General features: G+C 41.5%; 1 protein-coding gene across 1 annotated transcript; it reads left to right on the top strand.

Moving 5' to 3' along the window:
• Positions 1–233: 233 nt before the first annotated feature.
• Positions 234–752, top strand: CETN1 (centrin 1). Its single transcript, XM_026006482.2, has one exon. The coding sequence runs from the start codon at positions 234–236 to the stop codon at positions 750–752; it is 519 nt and encodes a 172-aa protein (XP_025862267.1).
• The last annotated feature ends 13,865 nt before the right edge of the window (positions 753–14,617 follow it).

The raw sequence follows: 14,617 nt of genomic DNA, 5'->3' as shown, positions 1-14,617 counted from the left end.
GAGGGAACCGTGGAGTGCAACATGGATAAGATCTCGCAGACAGCGCGGGTGGGCGGGCGGGCGGTAGCGAGCCAGGCCTCCCTGCAGAGCGCAACGGGAAGCTCTGGGACGCGCGAGGAGGTCCCACGCCTGCGCGCTAAAGTGGGGTCGCGCCTGCGCTCTAAGTGGCGTCCCGTCTGCGCAAGCGCAGTGACTGCGGCGGTGCCGTTGAAGGGAACAACTGCCAGAGGAGGATGGCTTCCGGCTTCAAGAAGTCAAACGTGGCCTCTACCAGCCAGAAGAGAAAGCTGGGCCCTAAGCCTGAGCTCACTGAAGATCAGAAGCAAGAAGTTCGCGAAGCATTTGACCTCTTCGATGCCGACGGAAGTGGGACCATTGACGTGAAGGAGCTGAAGGTGGCCATGAGAGCGCTGGGCTTCGAGCCCAGGAAGGAAGAGATGAAGAAGATGATCTCCGAAGTAGACAAGGAAGGCACGGGGAAAATCAGCTTCAATGACTTTCTGGCCGTGATGACTCAGAAGATGGCCGAGAAGGACACCAAAGAAGAGATCCTGAAGGCTTTCAGGCTCTTTGATGACGACGAAACTGGGAAGATCTCTTTCAAAAACCTAAAGCGCGTGGCCATTGAGTTAGGGGAAAACCTCACTGACGAGGAGCTACAGGAAATGATAGATGAAGCCGATCGGGATGGAGATGGCGAGGTGAACGAGGAAGAGTTTCTTCGGATCATGAAAAAAACCAACTTGTATTAAAGTCGCTTTCTTCCGCAAGCCCGTGGAGAGAAGTCGTCTGGCTTGCCGAGTTGCCTGCTTCCGTTTTGTGAGATCTTGAGTTAGAGGACTTGCTATATCCTCTTACCCCCAGTTTGTCTAGATTCTTCTATTTCCAAATCTCTGGCTCAATTATAGAATTTTAAAGATGCTTTTAATGTGAGTTTTGGTTTCTGATTCTCAAAAGCAGACCTGGAGTGCTTTAGGTTGAATAAAGAGTCCTGTTGCTTCAGTTCCTGGCTCACCTTGTGCCCCGCTTTGGTGGACAACCATTGAACTGAAGGAAGGAGCCTGGCTGCTTGGGACAAACAGCCATGCGATTCCCTTGTCACTTCTTTGGTGGCCTTACATTATTTTGCTTCACTTAGTATGCCCTAAATTCAAGTCATTCTTCTGGCATGAGGAGGTCGAATTGGCCAATGGGTCATCCTAGCCATTACTTTTCATTTAACCGAATGTTGGATTGAAGGAGAACTGTGCAGCCAGTTATCGGGCTCAGGAAAGGTAGTGTTGTAAAGCATAAGCTTGCAGTTGGGTGGTGGTAAATTATGTAGTTTTGACTATTCTCTGACTTCATCACGAGCAGATGATGATTCTTCAATTGTGCTATGTATTATCCAGAGCCAGATGTATACCTGGGCTACAGAATAAAATTTAATAATGGCCCAAGCAAGGCATAGTTTCCTTAAGAGATTAAGCTAACTAACGATTTTGAGTAAATATTTACAAATATAAGATCTTAGTTTAGTAAATTGTAAAATAATACATTTTAAGCTACTCATCTGTCTTTGGAAAGATCAGCCAGCATTTTAGTTACACTGTATTATAACCTTTGTTTTATTACAAGCCAGTATCTATGTGCTAATTCTTAGAACATCTCAATTCTTGAGATACTTGATTTTCCCCTCTATAGTTCCCCTGTACTTGATGCCAGAGCATTCGGCATGTAAGTGGTTCTCTATTTTATAGTCCCAGGAAACTGTTTCACTATGGCTTGTGTATGTGTTAATACTAATTGTTCCCTGTTCTAAATTAAGCTTTTCTTGTTTTGAAATAAGAAAGCTACCCATTTGAATATCTATAAATCTGAAATTAGAGAAAATGTAAAATAATTGTGGGCAGATCATCTATTTGCTATGATGGAGGCCTAGACTAATGTTTTGGTAATAGGCAACAAAACTATGAAACAGGCAAGGTATTTTGGTCACAACTAAACCTAAATTAAATCTTCATACAAAGTCCCATTCAGATAAATGCTGAAATTCTGGAAAATTTTTCACTTGCTTTGCCAGCAATTTTACCCTTCAGAGGGTGGTAGATCTAATCAGGGAACTACTACTCTGAGCTTAATTCTCATTAACAGGGACTAATTTGTCAAAGCAGTAGTACTAGCTGAAGTGATGGGTATGTGGGCATTTGCTGTGAGAAAGAATTTTGCTGAGGTGGCTGGCACAGAGCAGGGGAACTCACCCAGGCTGCAGATGCTAACGGTTCAGGTTCAGGGTCCTGGTGTAGATTTAGGTGCGGTTGTAGGGGATACAGGTGCAATTTGGGCCAGCATCAGTCTGAAGGGCCTGACCTGAGGGCAAGGGAAGGAGTATGGCATTCTGGGAAGCAAGATTTCCTGGCATCCTGTTCACCAGAATCTTGGCCCAAGAATCTACACATGGATCAAGGTAGAAATAACCAGAAACAAAGTTGGCAGAAACTAAGAAAAAGGGTCAGAGCCTCAGCCAACTGGACTAGGTTCAGTCTTGGCTCCTATCCCAGCAGAGGATAGGAGTAAAAACCAGGAACTCAGGCTGAAGTCCAGCAGTCAGGCTGCCCAAATGCCATGGGGTCAACTGTGGAGGCTATAGCCCAGTACTTGAAAGGTTGCCCTGAGGGCACAATCCATCCCACACAAGGGAAGTTCCAGAATATTTCTGAATCCCGTTTACTGCTAAGAAGAACTTCACAATGAACTATTAGTCTTGCTTCTCAATGGGCTTATACTTTAGAGTATGGAGGGGACCAGGGAATGACAAGAGCAGAACCAGACTGACATTCAAAATTGAATTTTAAGAGACATTAATCATATATGTCTGGCTGGGTCTTAGTCTTTACATATGGCCTAGTCTTTACAAAAGTAGAACACAAGAAACTCAAAAAAAGCTTATAGATAACTTTTTGCAGATGAGGAAACATAGCTGTAGAGATTGGGAAGAACTAAAGAAGTAACTTCCACTGGACTATTACAAATGGCCCCAATAACGAAGCAGGAAGCATACCAAAGAAACCCATGTGAACTATATAGAGACCTCATGTATAAGCCCTTGCTTTTTTTTTTTTAAGATTTTATTTTTTATTTAACAGAGAGCACACATAAGCAGGGTGAGTGGCGGGCAGAGGGAAAGGGAGAAGCAGGCTCTTTGCTTTGCGGAGACACAGGACCCATCCTAGGACGTGGGATTGTGACCGGAGCCAAAGGCAGACGTTTAACTGACTGAGCCACCAGTAAGTCCTTGCTTTCTAATGACAAATATAGCATGAAAAGCAGAGCTTAGAGCCAAGGATGAAAATATGACTGTGTTAAGGTGGTAATAATATCAAGAAAGTGGGGCATCTGGGTGGCTCAGTTGGTTAAGCAGTTGACTCTTGATTTTGGCTCAGGTCATGATCTTTGGGTCCTGGGAATCAAGTCCCACACTGGGCTCCCTGCTCAATGGGGAGTCTGTTAGAGACTGTCTGTCTCGCCCTCTGCCCCTCCCCCCCCCAAATAAATCTTTAAAAAAATATATCAAGAAGGTGAATGCCCCAAATAAAAAGAGAACAGTAAAAGTTTTTTTTTTTTCCTTAAAAACACCTTATTTGTGTTTAAGAAGATAGTGGAAGGGATAGTTCCAACTCTTTAGATTGTTGCAGATTGGTTTTCATGGGAAATAGACTCCCGAGTCTGAGGTGTATGTGCAGGAAGTTTATTCAAGTGTGTTCTCCAGATCACATGCATGGAGGAAGAAATCAGGATTAGGCGGAGGGAGAAGTTGGGCTGAGATGCAGTCAAACAAAGAACTCAGCTGGTCCCACAAGTATTCTGGAGTGAGGATGACCCTGCAGAGATGTCTCAAATTGGGACAAGGAATTTGGACCTTTAAAACTTTTCACTGATTGGTAGTCACTTTCCCCAGAAAAGTGGTATGACTTTGAACAAGGTGGCTGTCCTTGGCCAACAGCAACCCTGGGAGGGGGAACTCCATTGCAGACTATTAGCTGTCAACACTCCCAGCTCGTGGGGGGTGGGGGGAGGGGGGGGTGAGGACCTTGGTTCTGAAGTGTAAGGCCAGAGGGGAGATGTAGGCAGTGCTTCACAGCCTACATTTCATTCATTTCCACCCGGAGGAAACCTGAGCCAGTAAGCGCAGCCCCCCACTACTCGGATTGGATGATGACTGACGGGGCCCAGACTCGGACACCCCCAACCCAGGCTGAGCCCAGGGTCCTGCTCCAGGTAGCGGGAGCAAGAAGACCACCAGTTACTTAACACTGCCCACTCCAGATTCCTCCACCAGTGTCTCAGAGACAGAGAGAGACAGAGAAGCAGAGACCCAGGCAGAGGGAGAAGCGGGCATCATACAGAGAGCCTGACGTGGGACTCGATCCATGGTCTCCAGGATCATGCCTTGGGCTGCAGGCAGCGCTAAACTGCTGCGCCACAGGGGCTGCCCCAACCAAATCTCTAAACAATTTATTTCCTCCCTCCTTCCCTCCCTTTCTTCCTTCTTTTTTCTTTCTCTTTCCCTTTTTTTTTTCATGCAGAATTAAAGTAGATCAATTTGTAATAAACATAAAAAAAAAAAAAAAAAAAAAGCCAGTACCCTTCTACTGGCTTTGTGTAAGTTCTGAGAGAAGCAAACTGAAGAGTCAGATGGATCTCTCTTCCTGAGACAATCTTACAAAACGAATATTCAAGGGACAAACTACAGCCGCCGCTCCAGAAGCTGATCTTGAGGCCACAAATAGTTAACTTAGCTCCCTCCACTGTCCAATCTAGATTCCCCTCATCTTTGACACCTCTATTGATGGAGGTAACTTACTGGGCAGAATGACCCAGATCCTTATTTTTGAGAAGTCTGAGCCCCCAGTCACCAGGGCCTTGTCAGGCTGTGGCTCCTGCACTTAACCCTTTACTCTCAAAAAAATGAGTGAAAGAGCACCAAGCATATTACAGCATATTACCTGGATGCCAAACATAGTCTTTCCATATTCTTCCTGCAGCTTCTCCTCTGGTGACCAGGATCCCTTACTTATTATGGGTGGTGATTCCTTTACTTGACTATTGCTCTCTTAGCATAAGGAACGCACCACAATTGAGTGGCATACATAGAAATTTAATAGCTTTCTTGCTGTGCCCACTAGTGGGAGCAGTCCCCCTCTCGAAGCCAAATTCTCTAAGTGTACATTGTCCAAGGTGGGGATATGAAGCACAAATTAAAGAGCAAATGACTGGGAATTAAGGTGAGAACTACCACCCTTAGTTTATTAGACCCATGGGCTCTGCTTAAGAGATCTCACAGCATATAATGGGTCCTTTGTTTGCAGCATATGCTGCATCCTGGAGGATGGTACCCTATCTTCACTGGCTATGATGTCCCAGCTGGCCCCTCAAAGGCATCTTCAACAGGCTTTTCCATTGCTCTATCAGCAAGAAAGCTTGTGGAAGCTTTTGATCACTAGGTCCTGGACCACTAGATTCTGTGGCTATATGCCTACTCTTGTACTGCTGATCATCACTGGTCACTGCACCTCCTTTCCTGGGGAGTGGATCCCTTGGTCCAATGTAATTTTTTTTTTTTAATTTTTGGGTGTGAGAGAGAGACAGCACAAGCAGGGAGGAGGAGGCAGAGAGAGAAACAAACTCCCCACAGAGCAGGGAGCCCAATGTGGGGCTCAATCCAGGACCTTTAGCTCATGACCTGAGCTGAAGGCAGACACCTAACTAACTGAGCCACCCAGGAACCCCTAGTCCAATGTAATATTATGTGGGATCCCATGTCAGTAGAATAAATACCCCAATATGGTGTTGGCTGGAGCTCTGCAAGCAAAGGCAAACTCATGACCAAAATATGTGTCTGGTCCAATCAAGATGAGTCACTAGTCTTTCCAGAGTAGAAGGGATCCAATTAGACTACTTGACATTAAGAAGCCAATTGATCTCCTTGAGAGCAGTGCTGCTCTGCAGTTGTCAACAGCTATGCTGTTGGGCTTGTGTACAGTTTCTATCTCTGCCACAATGACTACTTCACTCATGTGCCTATTGTGCCAGCACTTAGGTAGACAAGACAGAGGCAGACTGATGTCAACTGACCAAGTCATCCTGTTTTCTTGGTTGTTTGGTGTTTTTTCTTTTCTATAATAGGTATTCTCAGATAGGGGAGTGATATTTAGTCTGATGTTTCCTTTTCCAGGGCATCAAAAAAATCAGTGAACTAATTGGTCACCACTCTCTGAGTCCACATGTTTTCAAATCCCAGACCACTTCTCCTTCTACACAAAGTGGAAGACCAAGTGCACTACCAGAAATTCCGCCCTTCGGAAGGACTTCCCCTTTCTTGGTTATCTTTCTAGTCTACCTTTGAGCAGTGCTGCATTGTATCATAGTTCACCACACCAAGCTGACCTATCCTTGAACCAAATTCAGCCTTTTTACTCATCTAACAGCTGGTCATAAGGACCCCAAGGAGCTGAGGGAGAGGCTCTGGTGCAACTCATGACACGGGGGACTTCCTTCTCATGCAGCTTGCTTGGGCTCTTTAGCCCTGCTTGTGCCTGATCCCAGACATATCACTTCTTTTTCAGGTTTCCTAAGGCAACAGATTATATTATTTTAATCTTCCTTCTTTTCTAATATATGTATTTAGTGCTATAGATTTCTCTCTATGCATTGCTCTGGACTTATCCCCCTCATTTTGATAGGTTGCATTTATGTTTTTATCTAGTTCCAGATATGTTTTAATTTTTCTTGAGAATTCTTTGATCCATCTGCTATTTAGAAGTATATTATTTAATCTCAAATATTTTGTGATTTTCCAGCTATGCTTCTGTTCTCTTTTCTAATTTAATTCCCTGTAGTATGAGAGCATTCTTTATATATGAAATATATATGAAATATATTAAATCTATTTTTTTAATGTGCTAAGGTATGTTTTTATGACCCATAATGTAAACTATCATAGTGTATGTTCTGTTTGAGTTTGAGAAAAAATGTAATTTCCTACTGTCAGATGCAGTATTCTATAGATGTCAATTAGCACCCAGTAGATTGATGGTGCTGTTGGGTTCAGCTATGTCCTTATTGATTTTGTGCCTGCTGGATCTGTCCATTTCTAATAGAGGGGTGTTGGTCTCCAACTCTAATAGTGGATTCATCTGTTTCCCCTTGCAGTTCCATCAGTTTTTGCCTCACATTATTTTGATTCTGTATTTTTGGGCATATACATAGTAAAATTTTTTTTGTACGATTTTATTTATTTATTCATGAGAGACACAGAGACAGAGGCAGAGATACAAGCAGAGAGAGAAGCAGGCTCCCCGGAGGGAACCTGATGTGGAACTCCATCCAAGGATCCCAGCATCATGACCTGAGCCAAAGGCAGATGCTCAACCACTGAGCCACCAGGTGCCCTGTATAATAAGAATTTTTATGCCTTCTTGGATATTGATCTTTTATCATTATGTAATGTCTCTCTTTATCCATGATCATTTTTGTCTTCTCTGAAATTAATATAGCTTCTCCTGCTTTCTTATATTTCTACATCCCTTTACTTGTAATCTATCTGTGTCTTTATTTTTAAAGTGGGTTTTTTAATAGATAGCATATTGTTAGGTATTGTTTTTCTATCCACTCTTGCCAGTCTCTGTTAATTGGTATATTTAGAACACTCACTTTTAAAGTGATTATTGGTATAGGTGGGTTAGTATTTCCTACATTTGTTACTGTTTTCTATTTGTTGCCCCTGTCCATTCACTCATTCTTTTTCTTCCCTTCTTTTTCTGCCTTCTCTGGCTTTAATTGAGAATTTTATGATTCCATTTTATCTTCTCAGTGTATCAATTATACTCATTTTTTAAAATTCAGTGATTAACCTAGACTTTATAATATATGTTGATGATAAATTCAAGACCATCTTCAGATAACACTATCCTGCTTCGCAGATAGTACAGATACTTTATTCCCAACTCATCCTTCTCTTCCCTTATAACATTTCTGTCATCCTTCACGTTTCACTTATGTATACACTACAATCACTCTATACATTGTTACTGTTGTTATTTTGAATATTATGTAGCAGATTAACATAAGAAAAATAAAATATTTTATTTACCAGCATTTATTCTTTCTCTAATGCTCTTCTTTTCTTTACATAGATCTGAGTTTCTGAACTAAATCACTTCCCTTCTCTTGAAGAATTTCTTTCTTATGAGACAAGCATATTGGTGACAGGTCTGCAAATTCCTTCAAATTCTGCTTGTCTGAGAGATTCCTTATTTCTTCTCCGCTTTTGAAGGATGATTTCGCTGAATCCAGAAATCTAGGTTAGCGTTTCAACACTTCAAATATTTCACTCCACTTTCTTGCTTGCATACTTCCTGAAGAGAAGTCAGTGTAATTCTTATCCTTATTTCTCTAAGATGTAAGATGTTTTCCACCCCTCTGGCTTCTTTCAGGAATTTCTCTTTGTCTTTGATTTTCTGAAGCTTGAATGTGATTATTAAATATAGATTTTTGGTGTTGTCTGGGTTTCCTGAATCTGTGGTGTGTACCTATCATTAATTTTGGAAAGTTCTCAACCATTATTATTTCCAATATTTCCTCTTTTCCTTTCTCTCTCTCTTCTAAAAATATTTTATTTATTTATTTATTTAAGAGAGAGAGAGAAGCAGACTCCCTTGCTGAGCAGGGAGCCCAACACAGGACTCCATCCCAGGATCCTGGCATCATGACCTGAGCTGAAGGCAGACGCTTGCTTAACTGACTGAACCACCCAGGCACCCCTCCTTTCTCTCTTTTTCCTCCTGGCAGTCCCCTTAAATGTATGTTATACCTTTTGTAATTGTCCCACAGTTCTTACACATTCTGTTCTTTTTCATTATTTTTTCTCTTTATTTTTTCAGTTTTGGAAGTTTCTATTGACATATCTTCAAGCATATTCGTTCTTTCCATGTCTACATTCAGTCTGTTAATGAACCCAGGAAAGGCATTCTTCATTTCTCTTCCAGTGTTTTTGATTTCTAGCATTTATTTTCAATTCTTTCCTAGAATTCCCATTTCTCTGCTTACATACACATCATTCCTTTATGTTGTCCACTTTTTCCACTAGGATCCTTAGCATGCTTATTACTTGAAGGATGATTAGATACTCTTGCTTGTTGGTGATGATGAGTCTTTCTATAACAATGATGGTTTTCTATCTAGTTCATCTATCAATTGTTGAGAGAGGGATGTTGTCCAATTTTAATTGTGGATTTGTTTATTTCTTTGAGTTCTGTTAGCTTTTGCTTCACATGTTTTGCAGCTCTGTTGTTTGAGTACGCAGACATGTGGGATTGCTACGACTTCTTGGTGGAATGGCCCTTTCATTACTATAGAATATTTCTCTCAGTCCTTGGTAATTTTATTTGCTGTAAAATCAAAATCATCTAATATAAACATAGCACTTGTGCCTCCTTTCATTGGTGTTTGCATGATGCATCCCTTTCCATCCTTTTATTTTTTAACTTACCTATATAATTGCATTTGTTTTTTTATGACTCTTTTTTTTAATATATAGGGATATATATTTTTTTTTAATGATAGTCACAGAGAGAGAGAGAGAGAGAGAGAGGCAGAGACATAGACAGAGAGAGAAGCAGGCTCCATGTACCGGGAGCCTGACGTGGGATTCGATCCCGGGTCTCCAGGATCGCGCCCTGGGCGCCAAACCGCTGCACCACCCAAGGATCCCTATAATTGCATTTGGATTGAATTTCTTATGGACAGCATATATTAGGTCATTTTTTTAAAAAAGATTTTTTATTTATTCAGGAGAGACACAGACAGAGAGGCAGAGACACAAGGCAGAGAGAGAAGCACCCAGGGATCCCTATAATTGCATTTGGATTGAATTTCTTATGGACAGCATATATTAGGTCATTTTTTTAAAAGATTTTTTTATTTATTCAGGAGAGACACAGACAGAGAGGCAGAGACACAAGGCAGAGAGAGAAGCAGACTCCATGCAGGGAGCCCAATGTAGGACTCAATCCTGGACCCCAGGATCACGCCCCAAGCCGAAGGCAGGCACCCAACCACTAAGCCACCCACCCAGGCATCCCTTAGATCATGTTTTTAATCTTCTCTGTCAGTATCTGTCTTTTAATTGATATATTTAGGCAATTTGTTTTTAATGTAAATATTGATATGTGAAGGCTACTATTTTATATTTTGATTCTTTTTGGGATTTTTTGTTTTTGTTTTCTTTTTCCTCCCTTCATATTGGCCACATAAACATTTTTTATTGTTTCATTTTGATTTATCTATAGTGTTTTAAACTATATTTCTTTGCTGGGCTTTTTTAGTGGTTGCTGTAGGTGTGACATTATACATATATAGCTGATCACAGTACACTGGTGTCATTGTTTTCCCAGTTCAAGTGAAGTATGAAAACATTTTCTCTCTTTACTTTATACCATGTATAAAATAATTGTCTTTCTCTTGAGAGAGAGAGAGCACAAGTGCACAAGCAGGGCAGGTGAGGGGGCAGAGGAAGAGGGACAGAGAGAAACTTAAGCAGGCTCTATGCCCAGCATGGAGCCCAAAATGGGACTCAATCTCCTGACCCTGAGATCATAACCTGAGCCAAAATCACGAGTTAGATACTTAACTGACTGAGCCACCCAGGAGCACCTAAAATGATTGCCTTAAATATTTTCTTTACATACATGTAGAATCAGATCAGTGTTATAATTTTTGCTTTAGTCATCAAATAACTTAGAAAACTAAAGAAGAGAAATAAATCTTATTATATTCACTATATTTTTGCTTACTATATTCTTTCTTCTGGATGTTCCATGGTTCCTTCTTTGTTTGAGAACCTCCCTAGCCATTCTTTTGTGTACATCTGCTGGTGTAAATTCTCTTACTTTTTTGCCACTAAGAATGACTTCCTTTCTCCCTTCAATCCCAAAGAATATCTTCACTGGATATAGGAATCTGGGTTAACAGTTCTTTCCTGTTGGCACTTCAGTAAATGTGCAATATGCTGTCAAAATAAGAACTCAATGAAAATAAAAATGAACGTACTCCCAGACTGCATTCATAAAAATGTAATTCACCAAACAAGGAGAGAGACCCCATTTCTATGACATAAAGGACTATGCTGACTTCTGGGTATGGCATCTTAAAAATAATTGGAGAAATAAAGGCCTTTGAGAACAGTGAGATAAGTAGGGTGAGAGGATACGAAACCACATCTTAAGGGAAATGATCTAAAAGAACTAAGACTGTTTCTCCTGAAAAGAAAATGCTCTAAGGCATATGACCTCCAAAGTAATGGGACTTGTTCCATAGAGCTCCAGGGATTTCAGTGAGAAGAAATAATAAGGGAAAGAGATTTCAGCTTAATATCAGGAAGACTTAACCACCAGTCCTGCCCAAAGATAGCCTGCACTGAATAAGAAATATGTTCTTATCATAAAGGTACAGAGGCATGAGCTGAATGAATATGTTCCCAAGATGTTTCAGCTATTGATGCTGTTTCAGGCTATTGATGTAATGCTGTATTAGGAATCTCCATTTACATATGGATTCCTTGAATATAAAATGAATTGGACTGCACATAGAGAATCTTTTGACTCGCAGATTTAGCAATGAAACAAAATAACTTTTCCTACATTAGACCATTTTATTACCACAGTTGTGGATGACTACTTAGAGAAAACACATCTGCCTTGTTATTAATCTTGCCTAACATGTTGATCATTCAAGGTAATGCTGTAAAGTGTGATATGTGTTATTTCAAGAGTAGCCAGCACTTAAATAGCACTTGCTCCATATCACTCACTGTTTTAGGAGCCCCTACATATTCCATTATGATCTTCATTTTACAAAATAGGAAACTGAGACATGAAGAGATTAAGTAATTTGTGCAACTTTACATACTTAGTAAGTGGCAAAGGGAATATTTGAGCCTAGTCTGTCTGGCTCCTGAGTTCAGACTCAAAACTTAGTCTACCACCCTGATTCTTTTTTTTTTTTTTAAGATTTTATTTATTCATGAGAGACAGAGAGGCAGAGACAGGCAGAGGGAGAAGCAGGCTCCCTGTAGGTAGCCTGATGTGGGACTCGATCCCAGAAGCCCAAGATCATGACCTGAGCCAAAGTCAGATGCTCAACTGCTAAGCCACCCAGGCGTCCCCACCCTGATTCTTTATTTAGCTTGAATGACTTGTCAGGACCTTTCCAGTCCAACGAATGATGTCTCTTTAAAGGTCATACATCTAACCAATGGTGCTGGTGGGCTCAGAATAGTTTTGAAACCCCTATTTTGGAGATAATATTAAAACATCCAGCATATTCTTCTGAAAATTCTCAAGAGGCAAATCTAATTCCATTGATACTGGGCTTAATTAATTTTTGGAAATAGCTTTAAGTTATTTGTATTCCTCTCTGATAACAGAGTGGCTGAAAAGGCTGGATATTATCATTTAAGGATTAAAGCAGTAGATGCCACTGAAATGATGAGCCTTATTTCTTTGAATGGTATGTAAACTGGCTTTGAAGATACTTCCAAAAGAGAAGTATTGGAAAGGTGATGACTGATGAACGCATCATTGGAATAAGTCTCCAATCACCAAGGCAACCCAGTATTTTGAAGGAACAACACTCATTGGGAAATGTACATCTGGTGATATTGTTATTTTCAGAGTTATACATTACACAAATACATCCTTCACTTTGTAAAAGAATTGTTCTTGCATTTACTAAGAAACAGAAAGAGAGGGGCACCTGGATGGCTCAGTAGTTGAGCATCTGCCTTTGGCTCAGGTTGTGTGATCCCGGGGTCCTGGGATCAAGTCCTGCATCGGGCTCCCCGCAGGGAGCCTGCTTCTCCTTCTGCCTATGACTCTCCCTCTCTGTATGTCTCTCATGAATAAATAAATAAAATAAAATTTAAAAAAAACAGAAAGAGGGAAGGATAAGGCCAAATAGTAGATCTCCATGCACTAAGTGCCGGAATAACATAGACCTTCCTTGAGAGATTTTCAGGAGAAAAGAAAGCCTCTGCCATCCCAAGTAGAAGGAACAAAGTCATCATATCATCTTAGGGCAGCAACAGCTTCCTGAGACAGACCTAGGATTGAAGCCTGGCACATAGTCATTTCCTAGGTAGTTTTGGGAAAAAGTACTTCTCTGACCTTTAGGATCTTCATCTGTAAAATAGGGGAGATTATATTGCCTTGTCAGGATATTGTCAGAAATAATTTATGTAAAGTGCCATGACACATAGTAGACCAATAAAGGGAAGATATTAAAAATAAATAGATGAAATATACCAAAAAAAGATAAAGTTGATAAAGAAGTACATTCTTCTCACAGAGTGCATTGACCTTAGAAGAAATGTCACGTTAAATAACAATATCTAGTGATCCAATGTTCACCATCCAGGATGACCGAGGAGAGGTTTGGGGGACTCAGTGAAGGGAGAAATATTTTTAAGTTTTATGGCCCCTTAGCAAGGGTAGGCTTGCAATTTCTGTTGGCTTCCCTTCTCTCTAGCTACCTCTTCCATCATCCAGAGTTTGTGAACCTGAGGCCCAGGGGCAGAATCTGGCTTATACAGACCCACTTGGCAGCTGTATGAGAGCTGCCTGCAGCTGTGTAGGGTGTACCTCCATGAAGCGCCCAGCCAGCAGGCAAGTGGAGGCTGAAACCCAGCCAGGACTCACTCATTAAGCCCAGCAGCACAGGGAGCAACTGCTCAGAGGGACCCTTTTACTTGGCACGTTGACACTGTTTTTTTTTTTTTTTCCTGCTTTATCTGCCCAGAGGGGTACTTTTTCTTTTTTTTCTAATTTGCACAAGACATTGTATATACTACTCATGGTCCTGCCGTTACAGTGTTTTTCTGTTTTGTTTTTTTGTTTTTTAACTGAGTGAGGTTGCCAAGTTTGAAAAGTCAGGAATTTCAGGCAAAAATTTGTATTTCTAGCTTCTTTTGGAAACCTGAGTGTTCTCTCTACAGTAGGTCTACATTCCTTCATGACAACAATTTAGCTGGAGCTAAATGACCTCTGCTCCTTTCAGACCTGGCAACACCTGCTTCTCCGAAGACCTACAAGCCTATTGGGTTTCCCAGCTCCAGGTGGAGATGACCTCTGGACTAACAGGTCTGACTCCAAGCCAGTGGCATGGATGCCTCCAGAGGGCAGCACTTGAGCACATATGAGTGACAGGTGAGGGATGATATCCTTTACGACATGAGATGGTCCCCTTCTGGCTGCTTCTGCCCACTTCCCTGGAGAACCAGAGAAGCCCCTCTCAGATGAGGCAGGACAAACTCAGTGGATGTCCAGCCTCTTGGAAGGCAGAACAAAGCCACTCCCTGTCCTTACCAAGGAATGTGGAAATGCTGGTGGCCTCTTCAGAGGCTGTCAGCAAAGCTCAGGTGACTTCCTGGGCTATACCAATCTATTTCTTGTCTTTATCAAAACCGCCAGGAGGGTCAGTGCAGGGAGATAGCCCATCCCTACAAAACCATTGTTGGGTGGTGGTGGGGGAAACAGGCAGGAAATGAATCACTGTGACAGGATGTATGTGTATGAATGCTGGG

This window comes from Vulpes vulpes, chromosome 13, assembly GCF_048418805.1.
Source record: "Vulpes vulpes isolate BD-2025 chromosome 13, VulVul3, whole genome shotgun sequence".
Lineage (NCBI taxonomy): Eukaryota > Metazoa > Chordata > Mammalia > Carnivora > Canidae > Vulpes > Vulpes vulpes.
This window is presented reverse-complemented; position numbering and strand designations above follow the sequence as displayed.